Below are 13007 nucleotides of genomic sequence, written 5' to 3'. Positions count from 1 at the left end.
CTCTCAGCCACTTGGCATCTGTATGCAGGGGTGTGAAGTAGAGGGCTCAGGGCGTGTGGCCCTAGGGACGATCCAGTCTGCTTTTCTGTTCTTCAGTCCTGAGCACACTTGTGAAGACTGGCTGCTAACCTGGCCTCCCCTTTGAATGGGGTCCTATTCCTTCACCAGCACGAAGACCAGACAGCCTGGATCCAGCAGGAAGCAACCATTCTACCTGCCAAAGTCCGGAGCAGGGTTGGAAACCCGATGCTTGGCACAGACGAGGCAGGCCCTGGTCAGCCCATGGACAAGGGTGGGAGCAAGAACCTGCTGCCTTAATTTTTAAGCTGTACTTGGTTTGCAGGACCGCCAGGATCCACAAAGAGCATATGACTACTGCTTTGCTGTCACCAGTCCCAAGGCTTCTGCAGCCCCCAGAGCCTGGCCCGTGTGGCTGCTCAGGCTGGGGCCACGGGGAGGGGTCCACACGGCGAGCAGGACCCTTGTGGCAGGGGCAAGGGTGGCCATCTTCTGTGCTGTCCACTGGAGCAGGTGGCAAGCCAGGCTACTGGAGGGGGTCTGAATGTCTACCTGCCGCTGGGGCTCTTCTGGGGCCTGGCCCTGCCCGTGTGTGCACCCTGAGCACTCGAACGTTGATGAATAGCTTTTCCTGGCTAATGCTTTGTGACTGACTGCTGCTCCTTTCCACGACAGACGGGTGACTTGGAAGTACTTGGAAGTATTTGGCTGGAGCCAAAGGCAGATTGTCCAGGGTAAAAGGCTGTTTGGAGTCCCTGACTGTAGAAAGCCACAAGTGCATGGTCTTTCCAAGGAGCCAAACTGCAGAGTAGACACACTGGTGGAGGGTAAGAATGTACCTGTGTGGTAGCTGTTCTGTCATTTGTGTTTCAAGAGAGACTGTCACTCATTCTTGGTTCCTGCCCACATAGTGGCCTCATTCTTGCAGTTTGCTTGAAATGCTGGGAGGCCGGGAGTCCCAGGCCAGGAGGAGCTGGGGACGGGCATGGTCCTTGGGCCGGGGAGAAAGGGTGGCCAGTGCAGGGGCATTCCTGCAGCGCTCCTGGGCTGCCACATCATTCAGCTGTGTTAAAACCTCCCTATGCCATGGTTAGTACAAAGAAAACACACCAACCTTCCCCTCTCCCCTGCCAGCCACTGTCCGTTGAAAGTTAACTGAGCACAGTGTTTGGGGAAGTCAGGGAGGTTGCCAGAGCTGCAGGGTCCTGCCTGAGCGCGCGGATTCCTGGTTTTCTACCACACATTTACCTTTTGTCTTCGGAGCGGCGGGAGGCCCTGGGAATGGCTGGTGAGCAGTTGGCTTTAGTGTGCCTCCCGTCTCCCCGAGACACAGCTGAAAGACGTGATCATCTTGGTGCTAAGAGACAACTGTCCTGTCTGTCCAGAGGCAAACTGCAACTTTACCAAACAATACACGAGGGTCCCCTTGGTGCGGCGGCCCAGTGTGAGACCAGACGGAGGGGGTACACTCTTGTCAGGCCTGGGTGCAATGGGTTCTTTACCCAGGGGAAGTGTTTTTAACAGAAAGGCGTAACTTGCCTTTGGACAGTGGCTGTGCTGAGGTCGAGTGGGCTGTGTCTCCAGGCCTCACGAGGTCCCCTGTGGGGATGCTGCTATTTCTAAGATGCAAATTGCACATTTCCTAGATTTTGTATCTGGGGATTTGGATAAGGGAGGGAGCAGGGCCAAACTGCTTATACAATTTGATATTGGGCTGAAATGGTACTTCAAATCTTTTGATTGTTCCTAAATAAAAACGTAAATATGTCTCACATCTGCTGACTATTTTGTGGGGGAGCCAGAAAAACTAAAAACATTTCACATCTGCTGGTTTATTCAGTGGGCAAGCCGGACCTTAAGCTTGGATGGATGAGCAAGGCTGTTCCCCTCAGCCTGCTTCAGTAAAGTTCCTCTGTTTTCCACACTGCTCTGTCCACAGGAATGGCTTCTGTGTGACCGACCTGTCATTTTTACAATTACACTAAATAGACAAAAGGCACAGGAGTGTGACTTGCAGTCATCAGGTATCTTGTGAGAAGGTGCTGGGAAGTCCTTTTCTTATCTCTGCTCCCTGCCCCCGCAAGGAGAGTGCTCAGAAGCACAGCACTTTTGTTTTGTTGCTGGGGGGGTGGGGGGGCTGGCGAATATGCTTAAGGACCCGGGGGCCTTAAAGGAATAGGATTACAAGCCTAATTTCTGGGGCACCTGGATGGCTAGGTTGGTGGAGCATGGAACCCTTGATGTTGGGGTTTTGTGAGCTTCACATTGGGTGATAGAGATTACTTAAAAAAAATTTTTTAAGGCCAGTTTCTAAGATTCAGAGCAACTGAATCTTGTTGGGGTGGCCCTGAGGCCCTGTGACAGGAAAAAGGGAGCCCAGACATAGAATCACCTGGGGCAGAGACACACCAAGGCTGGCCGGTGATTCTGGCCCCAGGCAGACACCAGGGCCTGTTCCTGACTGGGCTCTTCTAGAGGCCAACTGAAGTCTTGGGAAAACAGCTTTGTGTTGAATGTGAAGCAAATCCTTGGAAGCAAGAGCAGCCTGGTGTGGAAGCCTGACCGCTTCCGAGTCCAGACTCAGGCAGGGGCTTCCTGGGACACAACCGTGGATGGAGCTGGCAGTAGCAGCCCGTTGGGGGGTTGCTGAGCTTCTGGGGGGCAGTTGCAGTGGCCTCCGGGCAGGAAACAGAACCCCCGCCCGACTCAAGGGCAGAAGTCCCCTAGGGACCATCAGAGGAAGGCCCAATGAGGACGACTCTCGGTCTCCCAGTGGAGACGGGACTTGATGCCTTTAACTGAGAGGTGAGGAGGCAGGACCTTATTTTGTTCCATATGCCAGTCTGGTGGAATAACCAGATCATGCTTAGTGGTTTTTCCCTTTTAAGTAGAAATGGTGAGAGATGATGGGCTCAAACCTAAAGACAAGTGAGTTTTTAATTTTTTTCTTTTTTATGTTTTTATTTTAGGAAGCAAGAGCACATGAACAGGGGAGGGGCAGAGAGAGAGAGGGAGACAGAATCTGAAGCAGGCTCCAGGCTCTTAGCTGTCAGCACAGAGCCTGACGAAGGGCTCGAATTCATGAACTGTGAGATCAGGACCTGAGCAGAAGTCGGACACTTAACCGACAGAGCCACCCAGGTGCCCCCAAGACAAGTGAGTTTTTAAACAGCCCCAGCCTCCAGGTGATGTTCAGGATGTGCCTGCTCAGGAGGGGGAGGGAGGTCTTGTGTCCCTGTGCTTGTGGCCACAGATCCTTGTTAATGGCACTGTCCTCAACCGGAGTCAGAAACTGCTCCTGCCTTCCGTCTTTGGAGGGGTTCTTGCCCGGACTGCTCTGTCTGCAGGGGCTTTTGAAAGCTGCTGACCTGGCAGGTAGTGCTATGTGCACGTGTCCCCTCCACGAGAAGTCCAGGCCTGCCACTTTGAGCAGTCTACTTGTCCCTGGTATGCCAGTCAGCCAGGAGTGGTTCCTATTGGAGACAGTAGAAGGGACTGGCCTGTGGGTTTCCTCTGCCCACACTTGTGGGTCTCAACCTTGACCTTCCATTCAGTTCACCTGGGGAAGCTTTAGAAAAATCCTTATGCTAGGGCTGTGGGCACCGGTATTTTTTAGAAGCTTCCTAGGGATGCATAACCCAGTGGGTAGAAGCAGCTCACGCCAGTCCAAGCCGTCGTGCCACAGGGATGTGGCCCGCGCATGGTGAACCAATGTCGGTGGGAAAAGGACCATCTTTCTGAGTAGGACAGAGAAGCTCTAGGTAGAAAGCCCAGGGGCCAGCAAGACCCTGCACAGTGGGCGCTCTGATACTGGCTTTTGTATCTAGTTCAGTGAAAGGAAGTATTTTAAACTTCTCCAAGTGGGTGGTGCTCAGAGGGAACTAAAATGAACCAGGATTTGCCCTCAATCTGTCAACTTGGGAATTGTTAGGTCTTGGGTCTGACTTGTCATATAGGAAAGGAATGCTGGGAACCTGTAACTTTTTTTTTTTTTGAGAGATTGACAGGGTGTGAGCGAGCAAGGGGGCAGAGATAAGTGGGGCTCACCCAGGGCTCGTGTTTTACCCGAAGCAGGGCTTGAGCTCACCAGTGGGCCTCAGACTCCCAAACTGTGAGATCATGAGCTGAGCCGAAGTCAGATGCTTAACAACTGAGCCAACCAGGGGCCCCTCAGAACCTGTAACTCTAATCAGCCTTGGACTTGACTAAAAATCCTATTCTTTCCACACATTGTTTCGTCTGTGAATTATCACACCAGCAATGTACTAATAATTACCATTTAAGAACCGACTGATTACACACTTACCTGCACCTTCTCAGGATCCCCGGGCTTTTTAGGCCTGTCCTCATCCATCCACCAGGCAGGCAGCTCTGTGTGTTGCCTCATTCTTGACCTGCATCAGCGTAGACCACCGGGAAAACAGCCACAGGAAAGTAAGGGCAGGACCTTTTCAACCGTGTCTGGGCAGAGATTTGGTCACAAGTTATCAAGGTAACCAGAGTGGCGCCCAGCAACCTACTTCTTGGAGCTGCTGTTCTTTGAAAGGAGAGGCTTCTGTGGACTGGGGAAGGGCTCTGGCCGCACCCCGTTCCCCAGCAGGGCTGGCGGGCTGCTCTCCCGCAACATCTCCTCTGCAGGTGAGCTAGAGGAGGTGTTCTCACCCCACTTCGTAGCCCAGAGGAGGGAAGAGCTGCTTGACCTGAAAGTTGCCAAAAGCTTCCCACCTGCCTCTGCTGCGTAATAATCACCTGGCAAGTTGTCTCCAGACAACTGGCTTCCTGGAGTCCATGGAAGAGGACCCAAGTTACAAGGCCGTGGGGCCCATTGTGTGGCAGTCAGATTTTAAGAGCCAGCCCAACTAGCGACTGAGGCCAAACTAGCGCAGTGGACTTGCATGTGCGGAGTGCCGGCGTGCTGACGGGCACCCTCGTGCCCACAGGCCTGGACCCCTTCGTGGGGCTGCCTTCCCAACCTTCCCGTCTCCTTTCCGGGGCCTTCTCACCGGCTAAATGGAAGCAGACAATGGCACAGTGGCCGCTCCTTCACCTGCCCACAACGGAGACTGGTCCTTAACCCTCTTCTGTTCCTAAGGATCGCACACACGGCGTCTCTGCCTTTGAACAGAGATCCACCTGACAAGAATAGGCTTTGCTGCTGCCGCTGCTCCCACCCGCCACCCGGTCCCGACAGCCTTACCATGCGCAGCACAGCTGTCCCCACGCACGGGGTGGTCGCCAGCCCCTCCCCGAGGCTCTGCTCCGAGGCTGCCCTCCAAAGGTGAGGGGCAGGGAGAGTCACTAACTTTGTTATACTACTACTGAGAAGAAAATTAATACGGCTCTTCTTTTCAAAAGGAAAGCTTATCCAATAAAATTTACAATTTTTGTTAATACTTCAATTATAAACCAAACGCTGACAGCCATATGTAGGTATGTTTGCTATGGACAGGACTGCGAGCTCATTCTTGCAAAGACAACCTCAGAATTAGTTTAAATAAACCAATACATTTCCTCTGGAATTGTATAATTTCCTTCGGTTTACAATCCATGATATGAGAAGTTTAATATAACGTTAAATAATTTACCTTCTACTCTAAAAGTAAACTATAGAAAACTGAATCACTATTAGGATTGAATAATAACAAGGCTTTAACGGCTCAGTGGTTTTTCTTAAGAGTATATAAATATATAAATCTTAAAAATGTAACACTGTTAGTTTAGCTGTAAAATCCATAAAAATAACAGTTCTGCCACAGCGCACAGACCAGTTCATTTGTTTTGTTTCCCCTACCCCCCAACCAAGCAGCTTTTCTTTTCCGGTTGGAAGTGGAAGACAGAGAAAATCATACATCCTATGTGAAATAATGAACATAGTAGGAAACAGGGTGTGCAAAAAATAACCTTTAAAATTCCATACTCCAACATCACAGATGCCCAGCAAGAGAACTTTCAACTGGTTTAATGAATACTCGGGCTAATCTCCGCATCTCCCCACAGTGCTGTCTGCAGATTCAGAGCCCAGGTCTTAGGCCACAACGGGGAGAGTGGTCTTCAGTCTGGGACAGGGGTGGGGGAAGGGGGTCCCCTAGCCGGGCTGCTGAAGGGCATCTTGAAGAAGGGCCTGTCAGTTGTGTGCAGGAGTTTCCTGAATGTACTGGGGAAAATCCCCAGCGTGGCCTGTGACGTGCTCCTCCATCTGACCTTGCTGTTAAGACCTTCTGCCACTTGGTGGCCTCTGTATAAAAGCGAGGCATGCCCTCCCGGACAATGTGGCAGGAGTTGCTGTGCTCGGCCAGCACGGCCACACACTCGTCCACCCTGGTGAGCGGGTCCGGACTCCAGGCTCACGTCCAGAACGTCAACCTTGGGCTGACCCCTGGCTTCAGGCAGCAGGCAGGTGGTGCAGCCCAGGGCAGGGCATCCGGGTCCCCTTCAACCTTCCATGGTCCTGAGGGGCTGCTGTCCCCATTCCAGGCATCGCCCTAGGCTTTGGCCTCCTCAGGCCCCTCATGCAGTGGCCTTCAGGGAGATCCTCCCTGGCCCACAGCAGCCTGGGCTGCCCGATGCTGCTATTTCTAACACGATCCCCTGGTTCTTGAGGGCTGGGCTGTGTTCCCAGCCACGGGCAACATGCCCTTGTGCTGTGTCCTCTTCCTTGAGCAGGCGGGGCCCCTCTCCAGGCAGGTCCTGTGCTCCTCTGCCCTGGCTCCAGGGCCAAACCATGGGGGCATCTCTCCCCCACCCTGCCCAGCCGGGGGGTTTAAAGCTACAGGACAATGTAAACTTGGGTTTGGTTCCCTGGCCCCGTGAGGCTGCTGTGGTTCCTCAGAGCCTCCTGTGCCACAGGCTAAGGCAGCCTCTCTCTCCAAGGGGCTGCAGCCACGGTCCTGGCCCCACAGATGGAAAGCTCCATCTCCAGAAGTCAGGACCAGAGGTGTGTGCTTAAATAATTTGAGACACAGTACAGTGTTTGCCTTCACCCAGAGCTGGGGCCCAGAGGCCCTGAACGGTAATACAACTCATTAATGGCTTGGTTTCGTCTAGCAGTCACTGCTGGAATCCAGGCTACGGGGCCAGGAAGGCTGCCACGACAGGCCACATCTCAAGAACCCAGCTCACGGCACTCCATGAGGTGCGCGGCACCTGCTGCTCTCAACGAGGCTGGCGCGCAACTAGAGGCGGTTGTCCCCGTTGACCCGAGTCCTTCGTGGGGCCCTGGACACAAGAAGAGAGTGTCCCTTCTGGCGGTGGGACACAACCCAGAGCTTGACAATTATAACCTCCACCCACCCAGGAGGCAAGAGAAAGACCCAGAAGAGGCAGTAAGTGCTTCTTCCCATCGCTCCCCCCACCCACACAAGCTGCACATTGGGCACCCATCCTCCAGCCCCTCACCTCCGTTCCCGACTGTCAAAATGGTCTGCCAGATGCTCCTGCGAGATGCGCAAGTCCTCAAAGGGCTGCTGGTAGCGGGCTTCGAAGGAACCCTCCCGGGCCCGGCTGTGAAACAGCTGGCTGGAGGCATCGGAGCCCCGCTCCCGCAGAGACATACTACTGAAGGGACTGACGTCACCATTCTCCTGCTTCAACAAGAGCCGTGCACAAGAGGTCAGTGCCTCCCCTAGGCCTTGTGAGGCTGCCGCCGGGCTCCCAGTCCCCCTTCCTCATGGTTACCTTGGCAGGAAAAACCTCGATCTTGATGAGCAGGGAGGCCAGCTCCAGGTCCTCACTGTAGTTGTTCTTCAAAGGCACGGCTCTGTATCCTAGGAGGAGGAAGGCCTGGCCCTCAGTCCAGGATGGGGCCAAGCAGGTGGCCTGGCTGCCCCCGCCCCACCTCCATGTCCCCAAGCCATATCCCAGGCACTGTCTCTAGGAAGCTCCTCACCTGCCTTCAAGCCTTTAACAGGGAAAGTGGCCTGAGCCAGGAAGTTCTGGTCACTGAACATGTCCTCCTCATACACCACAAAGCGCAGAAAGGCGAATTCTGGGTTACTGATCTGGAAGTGGAAGGGCTTGGCAGGCCACACAGGGTTCAGTCCGTTGTCCACTGCAAAAGTCAGGGCAGAAGGCCTCAGGCCACCACCCAGAGAACAGGGTCACCGGTGTAGAGGGACCTGCAGGGCGTGGTGAGTGGGGAAGGCAGACCTACCCACAAACTCTGTCTTCTGCTTGACGCTGTCATACTCCGCTCCAGCCACCTCAATCTCCACAAAAGGACACACGATGCCTCGGCCATTCTTTGGCAGGTGCCGAGCTCCCAGCACCTGGAAAGCAGGCAGAGATGGGCAGGGGACTGTCCTTTCTGCTCCCTCCAGTCCTAGCTCTGCAGTGGAAGCAGTGCGCCCTCTGCTGGGCCCCAAAGACAGGGCCCACTGAGTGGCTCATGGCATGTGGCCCTAAGAGCAGTGATATTTGAAGCTTCAGTACTTTTCACGGGAGTTTCTGCAATCTACTTCATCAAACTCAAGTCTGTTTCAATATGAAAATCTTTTAAGTTACTTCCACACAACATAAAAAAAAAAAATCATCTTTTCTCAGGAAAGCAGCACTCACCACATACTATCCTTCCCCTCCTTCAAAACTGCTCAGCCTCACTGCCACCCCACAGCTTCTCCCCAGGGGGCATCAAGTGCTCACTCAGGGACTGTTCTAGAGAGCTGGGGACGAGGGGTCACTCTCCCTCAAGCCCCGTTGCAGTGGGGAGCGCCCCATGGCCACTAGTTTCCTGTCCTGCCAGGCAGCAGCTACCCATGGCTTCACAGGACAGCCTGACGCTTTAGTATCAAGAACTGGCGGCCTTTAGCCCACCTGCCTCGGGCTTTCACCACCCTGGGCCGAGCCCCACGGTGGAGACTTGCACCCGCCTTCCTATCTCAGACCATGGTTACACCTTCCTCATGCTCGAACCAGTCCAGTGCCCTCTCCACAGCCACACTAACCAGCACCCTGTCCTTGACTACAGAAACGAGCCCCAGCAGAGCAACTCCCACCCACCCTGAAGCCCTCAGGTGAGCACCACCCACCTCAATGCAGATGGCATAGGGCTCCAGGCCTCGGAGGCTGCTCTTGTCAAAGGGATCAAAGGCCTCATCCCGCATGGTGCTTGGCTGCAGCACGTAGCCACAGTGGCCACCGGCCATGAACAGGGCCTGGTTCATCTGCATAGGCTTGTCTGGAAGAGCCGAGTTACAGTGGGCTCCAGCCTGACGCCCCGTGGAACCCCTCCCCGCCCCACAGGGCAGCCTCCTCACCTGGAGTCTGGAAGTTGAGAGCTACGAGCTGACTGCCACAGATCCACATGGGCAAAGGGTCGTAGTTGGAGGAGTCCAGCCGCTGGCCCTTGGGGTAGATGCGGGAGAGCTGCAGCCGGTTGTACTGGAGAAACTTCTTGCCTTTGGCCTTGTTCACATATTTCTCAGCCTTGGTTTCCGGGAAGGACGACATGTCCCGGTAGCAGGCACGTTCTGTGCCAATCTCTGGGCCAAACAGGGAGAAAGCTTACAGAGCCCACCGCCCCCACCACCTCGGCAGCTCCCCCACCCCCCATACAAAGGGGCAGAATGCTCCTCTTCCGCCTGCCAGGGAAGGCGCCCCCCTCCCCGCAGGGCCCTTGGCCCTTACTCTCTTCATCAAAGGGAACAGGCCGACAGTAGACAACCAGCTCAGAGAGCTCCAGGGCGATCTTCTTCCTCCGCTCCATCATCTTCCCCTCCGTGAGCTGGGGACACACACACATGGCCAGGATGCCCCTGCCAGCCTCAAGCGTAGCCATATCGCAGGTGTTCTCTAGGCCCTGCCCTGTCCCCCGAATCTTCCAGACCCCACTGGACAGTAAACCCCAGAATCCTCCTTCCTCTTTTCTGTCCCCAAGGCCACACTTGCCATTCTAAGGTTCTTAGAGGCTGTATCCCCCTCACCCATGCCCCAGGATCCTGGGGTTGGCTGTACTCTCTGGTGATGCTTTGTGACCATCGGGTACCCAGCCTCCCTTAGGCAAGGCAGTCTCCTGTGACTTCAGTGGGAACTCGGGTCTCTGGTGCTAAGGAGGCTCCTTCCACCTTAAGGCCTAACAGCCTCATGGCCTCAGATATTGGTATGCCCGACGTGGCCACCTACCCACCAGAGTCACTCACAAGTGCACCCCATCCTGTCCTTATACCTCCAGAGACCCACTGTCTTCCATCAAGGGCTCCTATACTCACACTCTTACTTCCTCTTTCAGCCCAGACCCCAGAATGCATCCCCTTAACCAGCCAGTTTGCCAGAAAAGTCCTCAGCACCTTCTGTTCTGTGTGGCTCACAGACGCCCATCCTCCAAAGCAGCCACAGACCTGTTCTGTCGCCCTCCACCCACACTCACAGGAGAATGGCGTTCACACAAAATTCCCTGAACACCTGTGAATACTTCCTGCTCTCTGCTCCCCCAGGCTCAGTGGAGGTGGGCTGGCTCCTCTCCAGCCAGCGTGAAAGCCGGCCCAGGCTCCAGCCCCATGGAGGGTGTGCCCACTGCCACGGTTCCCGGTAGTAGTCCTAGGGCCATTTGCTGCTGCCCAAACCACAGGCACTTTCAGGTTCCTATCATCCCTGTTGGTTCCTCTGAAGCCCTCACACATCAGATACCACCCACACCTGGCTGCCTCAGGTCTGCCCTTCCCAGCTCCTCCTGCCACCCTCCAAAGTTAAACCCTCTCCCTGCTCCACCCCTCCCAAGCTCCGGGGATCTGCTCCTGCTTCCAGCACAGGACTGCTCTTGCCTCGTCCCCGTGTGCCCAACTACCAACCAGGCAGATCTGTGAGGGTGGCCCACAGCCACTATCTCCATCTCCGCCCTGAACGAGCCACAGGCCCTGCTATGTCTGTGTGCTGTTTCCTCCAGGTCCTGGCCTAGAGGCAGGCCTGGTGCTGCAGGCCTCATCCCCAACAGGCTCACATGGTGCCCGCCTGCACCCCTGCACCCCAAGGACGCCCCTCACCCTGGCATCTGCCGTCTGGGCCACTTCTCGGATCTTCTTCACCCAGTCCTGCAGCTCCTCTTGTGAGTCAGCAGCGACATCCAGGGACCAGTGTGCCACGGAAGCCATGCTGATGGAGAACACGAACAGCCGGTTGTTCTTGCCCTCGGGACGAATGGCTGTGAGAGCAAGAGAACAGCGCTTGGAAAGAGGTCTCTGTCACCCCACGCTACAGCCCTGGCGCTGGCTCAGAGCCCCTTGCCATCTGCCCTCTTCCCCACGGGTTGTGAGGGAGGAGAGGCTGTGCTGCCAGGAGAGGGGGCCAGGGTTCAAACCCCGGTCTGTCTCACATGGCTCACGTGCCCCACCCTGTCTGTAATCTGCCATCACACCTTGTGCCCCAGCCTACAAGGACTGTGGAAGTCAGCTAGCCTTCCGCGTCACCCACGGTGCCTGGCTCATGGTGAGCACACAGGGGCTCAGAGCTGGAGGTGAGGAAAGGAGCCTGGGGAGTCAAGAGTATCCAAGCACACGAGAGCTCAGAGTGAGAGCAGCCTCCGGGGGGCCAGCCACTGGCTTCTCCCCACAGAACACAGGGAAGTCACAAAGGAGAGCCTGACCCTAAGGAACAGCAGGCTGCAGAAGGGGGCAGGGACTCACCAATCTGACAAGCTGGCACATCCAAGACCCCCCGGAGCAAGTCCCCCAAGGGGCTGTTCTCGTCCAAGTGCTGTGAAAAGCAGAGCCCACAGTCGTCAGCATATCTACTATATACATGCACGGGAGGGGACGTCTGTGTGCATGCAGTGGACACATCTTACAAGCACACACGTGACAATACAAACAGCACGTGTACTGGAAACCGTGCACCCCACAGGGGTGTGACAGGACCACACACTGCGTGAGACAGTCATATGCACAAGAGTCTGGGGATGGGGACTCCGTCCCACCAACATGGCTCTGCTCTCACCTCCCTCTCAGGCTCCAGGGTTGCGGGGCTGACCATTTCTTCCACGTAGTTTGACGGGAACCACAGTTGCTTCTTCCCACCATAGTCCCCCCGCCACCTGTGGAAGCCACAGCGTGCTGACCCCAGCAGCCACCCCGAACCCCCACAGGGAGGGTACCTCTTGTCAGGGGCCCCGCACCTAACCAGACTGCAGGAGCGCCACTGCTGCACATATTATGTGGGACGGACACACCACGACAGCACCGTGGCAGGCGCACATGGGCCCTCGCCTCCCATCCCGCCACACATGCCACAGGCTCTGGGGACCAGGCTCACCAGCCGCCTTCTTGCTTCTCCACGTTCTGGATGATGGCACTCTTAGTGAAAGTCAGCTCGTCCTCTCTCTGGGCCTTGTAGTCAAACAGCGCTTTGACGGCACACTGCAGAGGGTGAACCACGGGTAAGAGCAGGCAGCCAATCCCCGCCATCAGCCCTACAGGAGGCTCCAGGACACACATGGCCCAGGACTTCTGTCATGGAGGCTCCTCAGGGCACACATGGAACACTGCAAGCCCCCCAGCCCGGGCCTCAGGGAGATCTGCCCCCAGGAGCCAAGGCTGGCAGGCTAGGAGTGGCTGTAGGTGCCCCGGTGCCTCCCCCAGGACCTGAAAGCCTACGGGCATGATGGGGACCCCACCATTCCTCATCTGGAAAATAGGAGAGAGAACCTTCTCCCACGCTCCCTGGCTGCTGAGGGACAGAGCACAGCTCCTTATCCCTTGGGGAAAAAAGAAAAAGGTCCATTCTGAGGGATCTGTACGAGGTGAGAGAGTGAGTGGCAAAGAACAAAGTTTCTTGGCCATTGTGGCCTGCCCCCACCCTGCTGCCACCTGGGGAGCAAACAGGACTTACCCTGGGGAGGTCAGTGCTGACCCCCAGGAACAGGGACTGGGAGGGGGGTCAGCCCCAGGAGAGCTGTGGTCAGACACCAACCACACATCTCTCACAAGCTCTAAGGACTCGGAAAACCACAAACACCACTTCTCCACAACGACCACAGATGCACACCCCCCACCTGCCCCCTGTAG

The 13007-nt window shown here is 55.7% G+C and overlaps 1 protein-coding gene across 5 annotated transcripts in view; it reads right to left on the bottom strand.

Moving 5' to 3' along the window:
* Positions 1-5542: 5542 nt before the first annotated feature.
* Positions 5543-13007, bottom strand: part of PLCG1 (phospholipase C gamma 1) — a 36479-nt gene continuing 29014 nt past the window's right edge. For 2 of the 5 annotated variants that reach the window (XM_029917662.1, XM_029917664.1), the window contains exons 21-32: positions 12256-12359; positions 11941-12037; positions 11631-11700; positions 10992-11149; positions 9640-9736; positions 9270-9494; positions 9042-9190; positions 8168-8282; positions 7904-8065; positions 7693-7781; positions 7414-7601; positions 5543-7233 (exon numbers count right to left, since the gene is read on the bottom strand). In XM_029917662.1, the coding sequence (XP_029773522.1) occupies positions 7191-7233; positions 7414-7601; positions 7693-7781; positions 7904-8065; positions 8168-8282; positions 9042-9190; positions 9270-9494; positions 9640-9736; positions 10992-11149; positions 11631-11700; positions 11941-12037; positions 12256-12359 (1497 nt within the window). In that variant the 3' untranslated portion in view covers positions 5543-7190. Of the gene's footprint in view, positions 7234-7413; positions 7602-7692; positions 7782-7903; positions 8066-8167; positions 8283-9041; positions 9191-9269; positions 9495-9639; positions 9737-10991; positions 11150-11630; positions 11701-11940; positions 12038-12255; positions 12360-13007 lie in introns of those variants that run through there. The other 3 variants (XM_029917663.1, XR_003901147.1, XR_003901146.1) reach the window with 3 other exon arrangements.

This window comes from Suricata suricatta, chromosome 12, assembly GCF_006229205.1.
Source record: "Suricata suricatta isolate VVHF042 chromosome 12, meerkat_22Aug2017_6uvM2_HiC, whole genome shotgun sequence".
Taxonomy (NCBI): Eukaryota; Metazoa; Chordata; class Mammalia; order Carnivora; family Herpestidae; genus Suricata; species Suricata suricatta.
The sequence above is the reverse complement of the archived record's forward strand: the minus strand, read 5'-3'. Positions and strand labels throughout refer to the sequence as shown.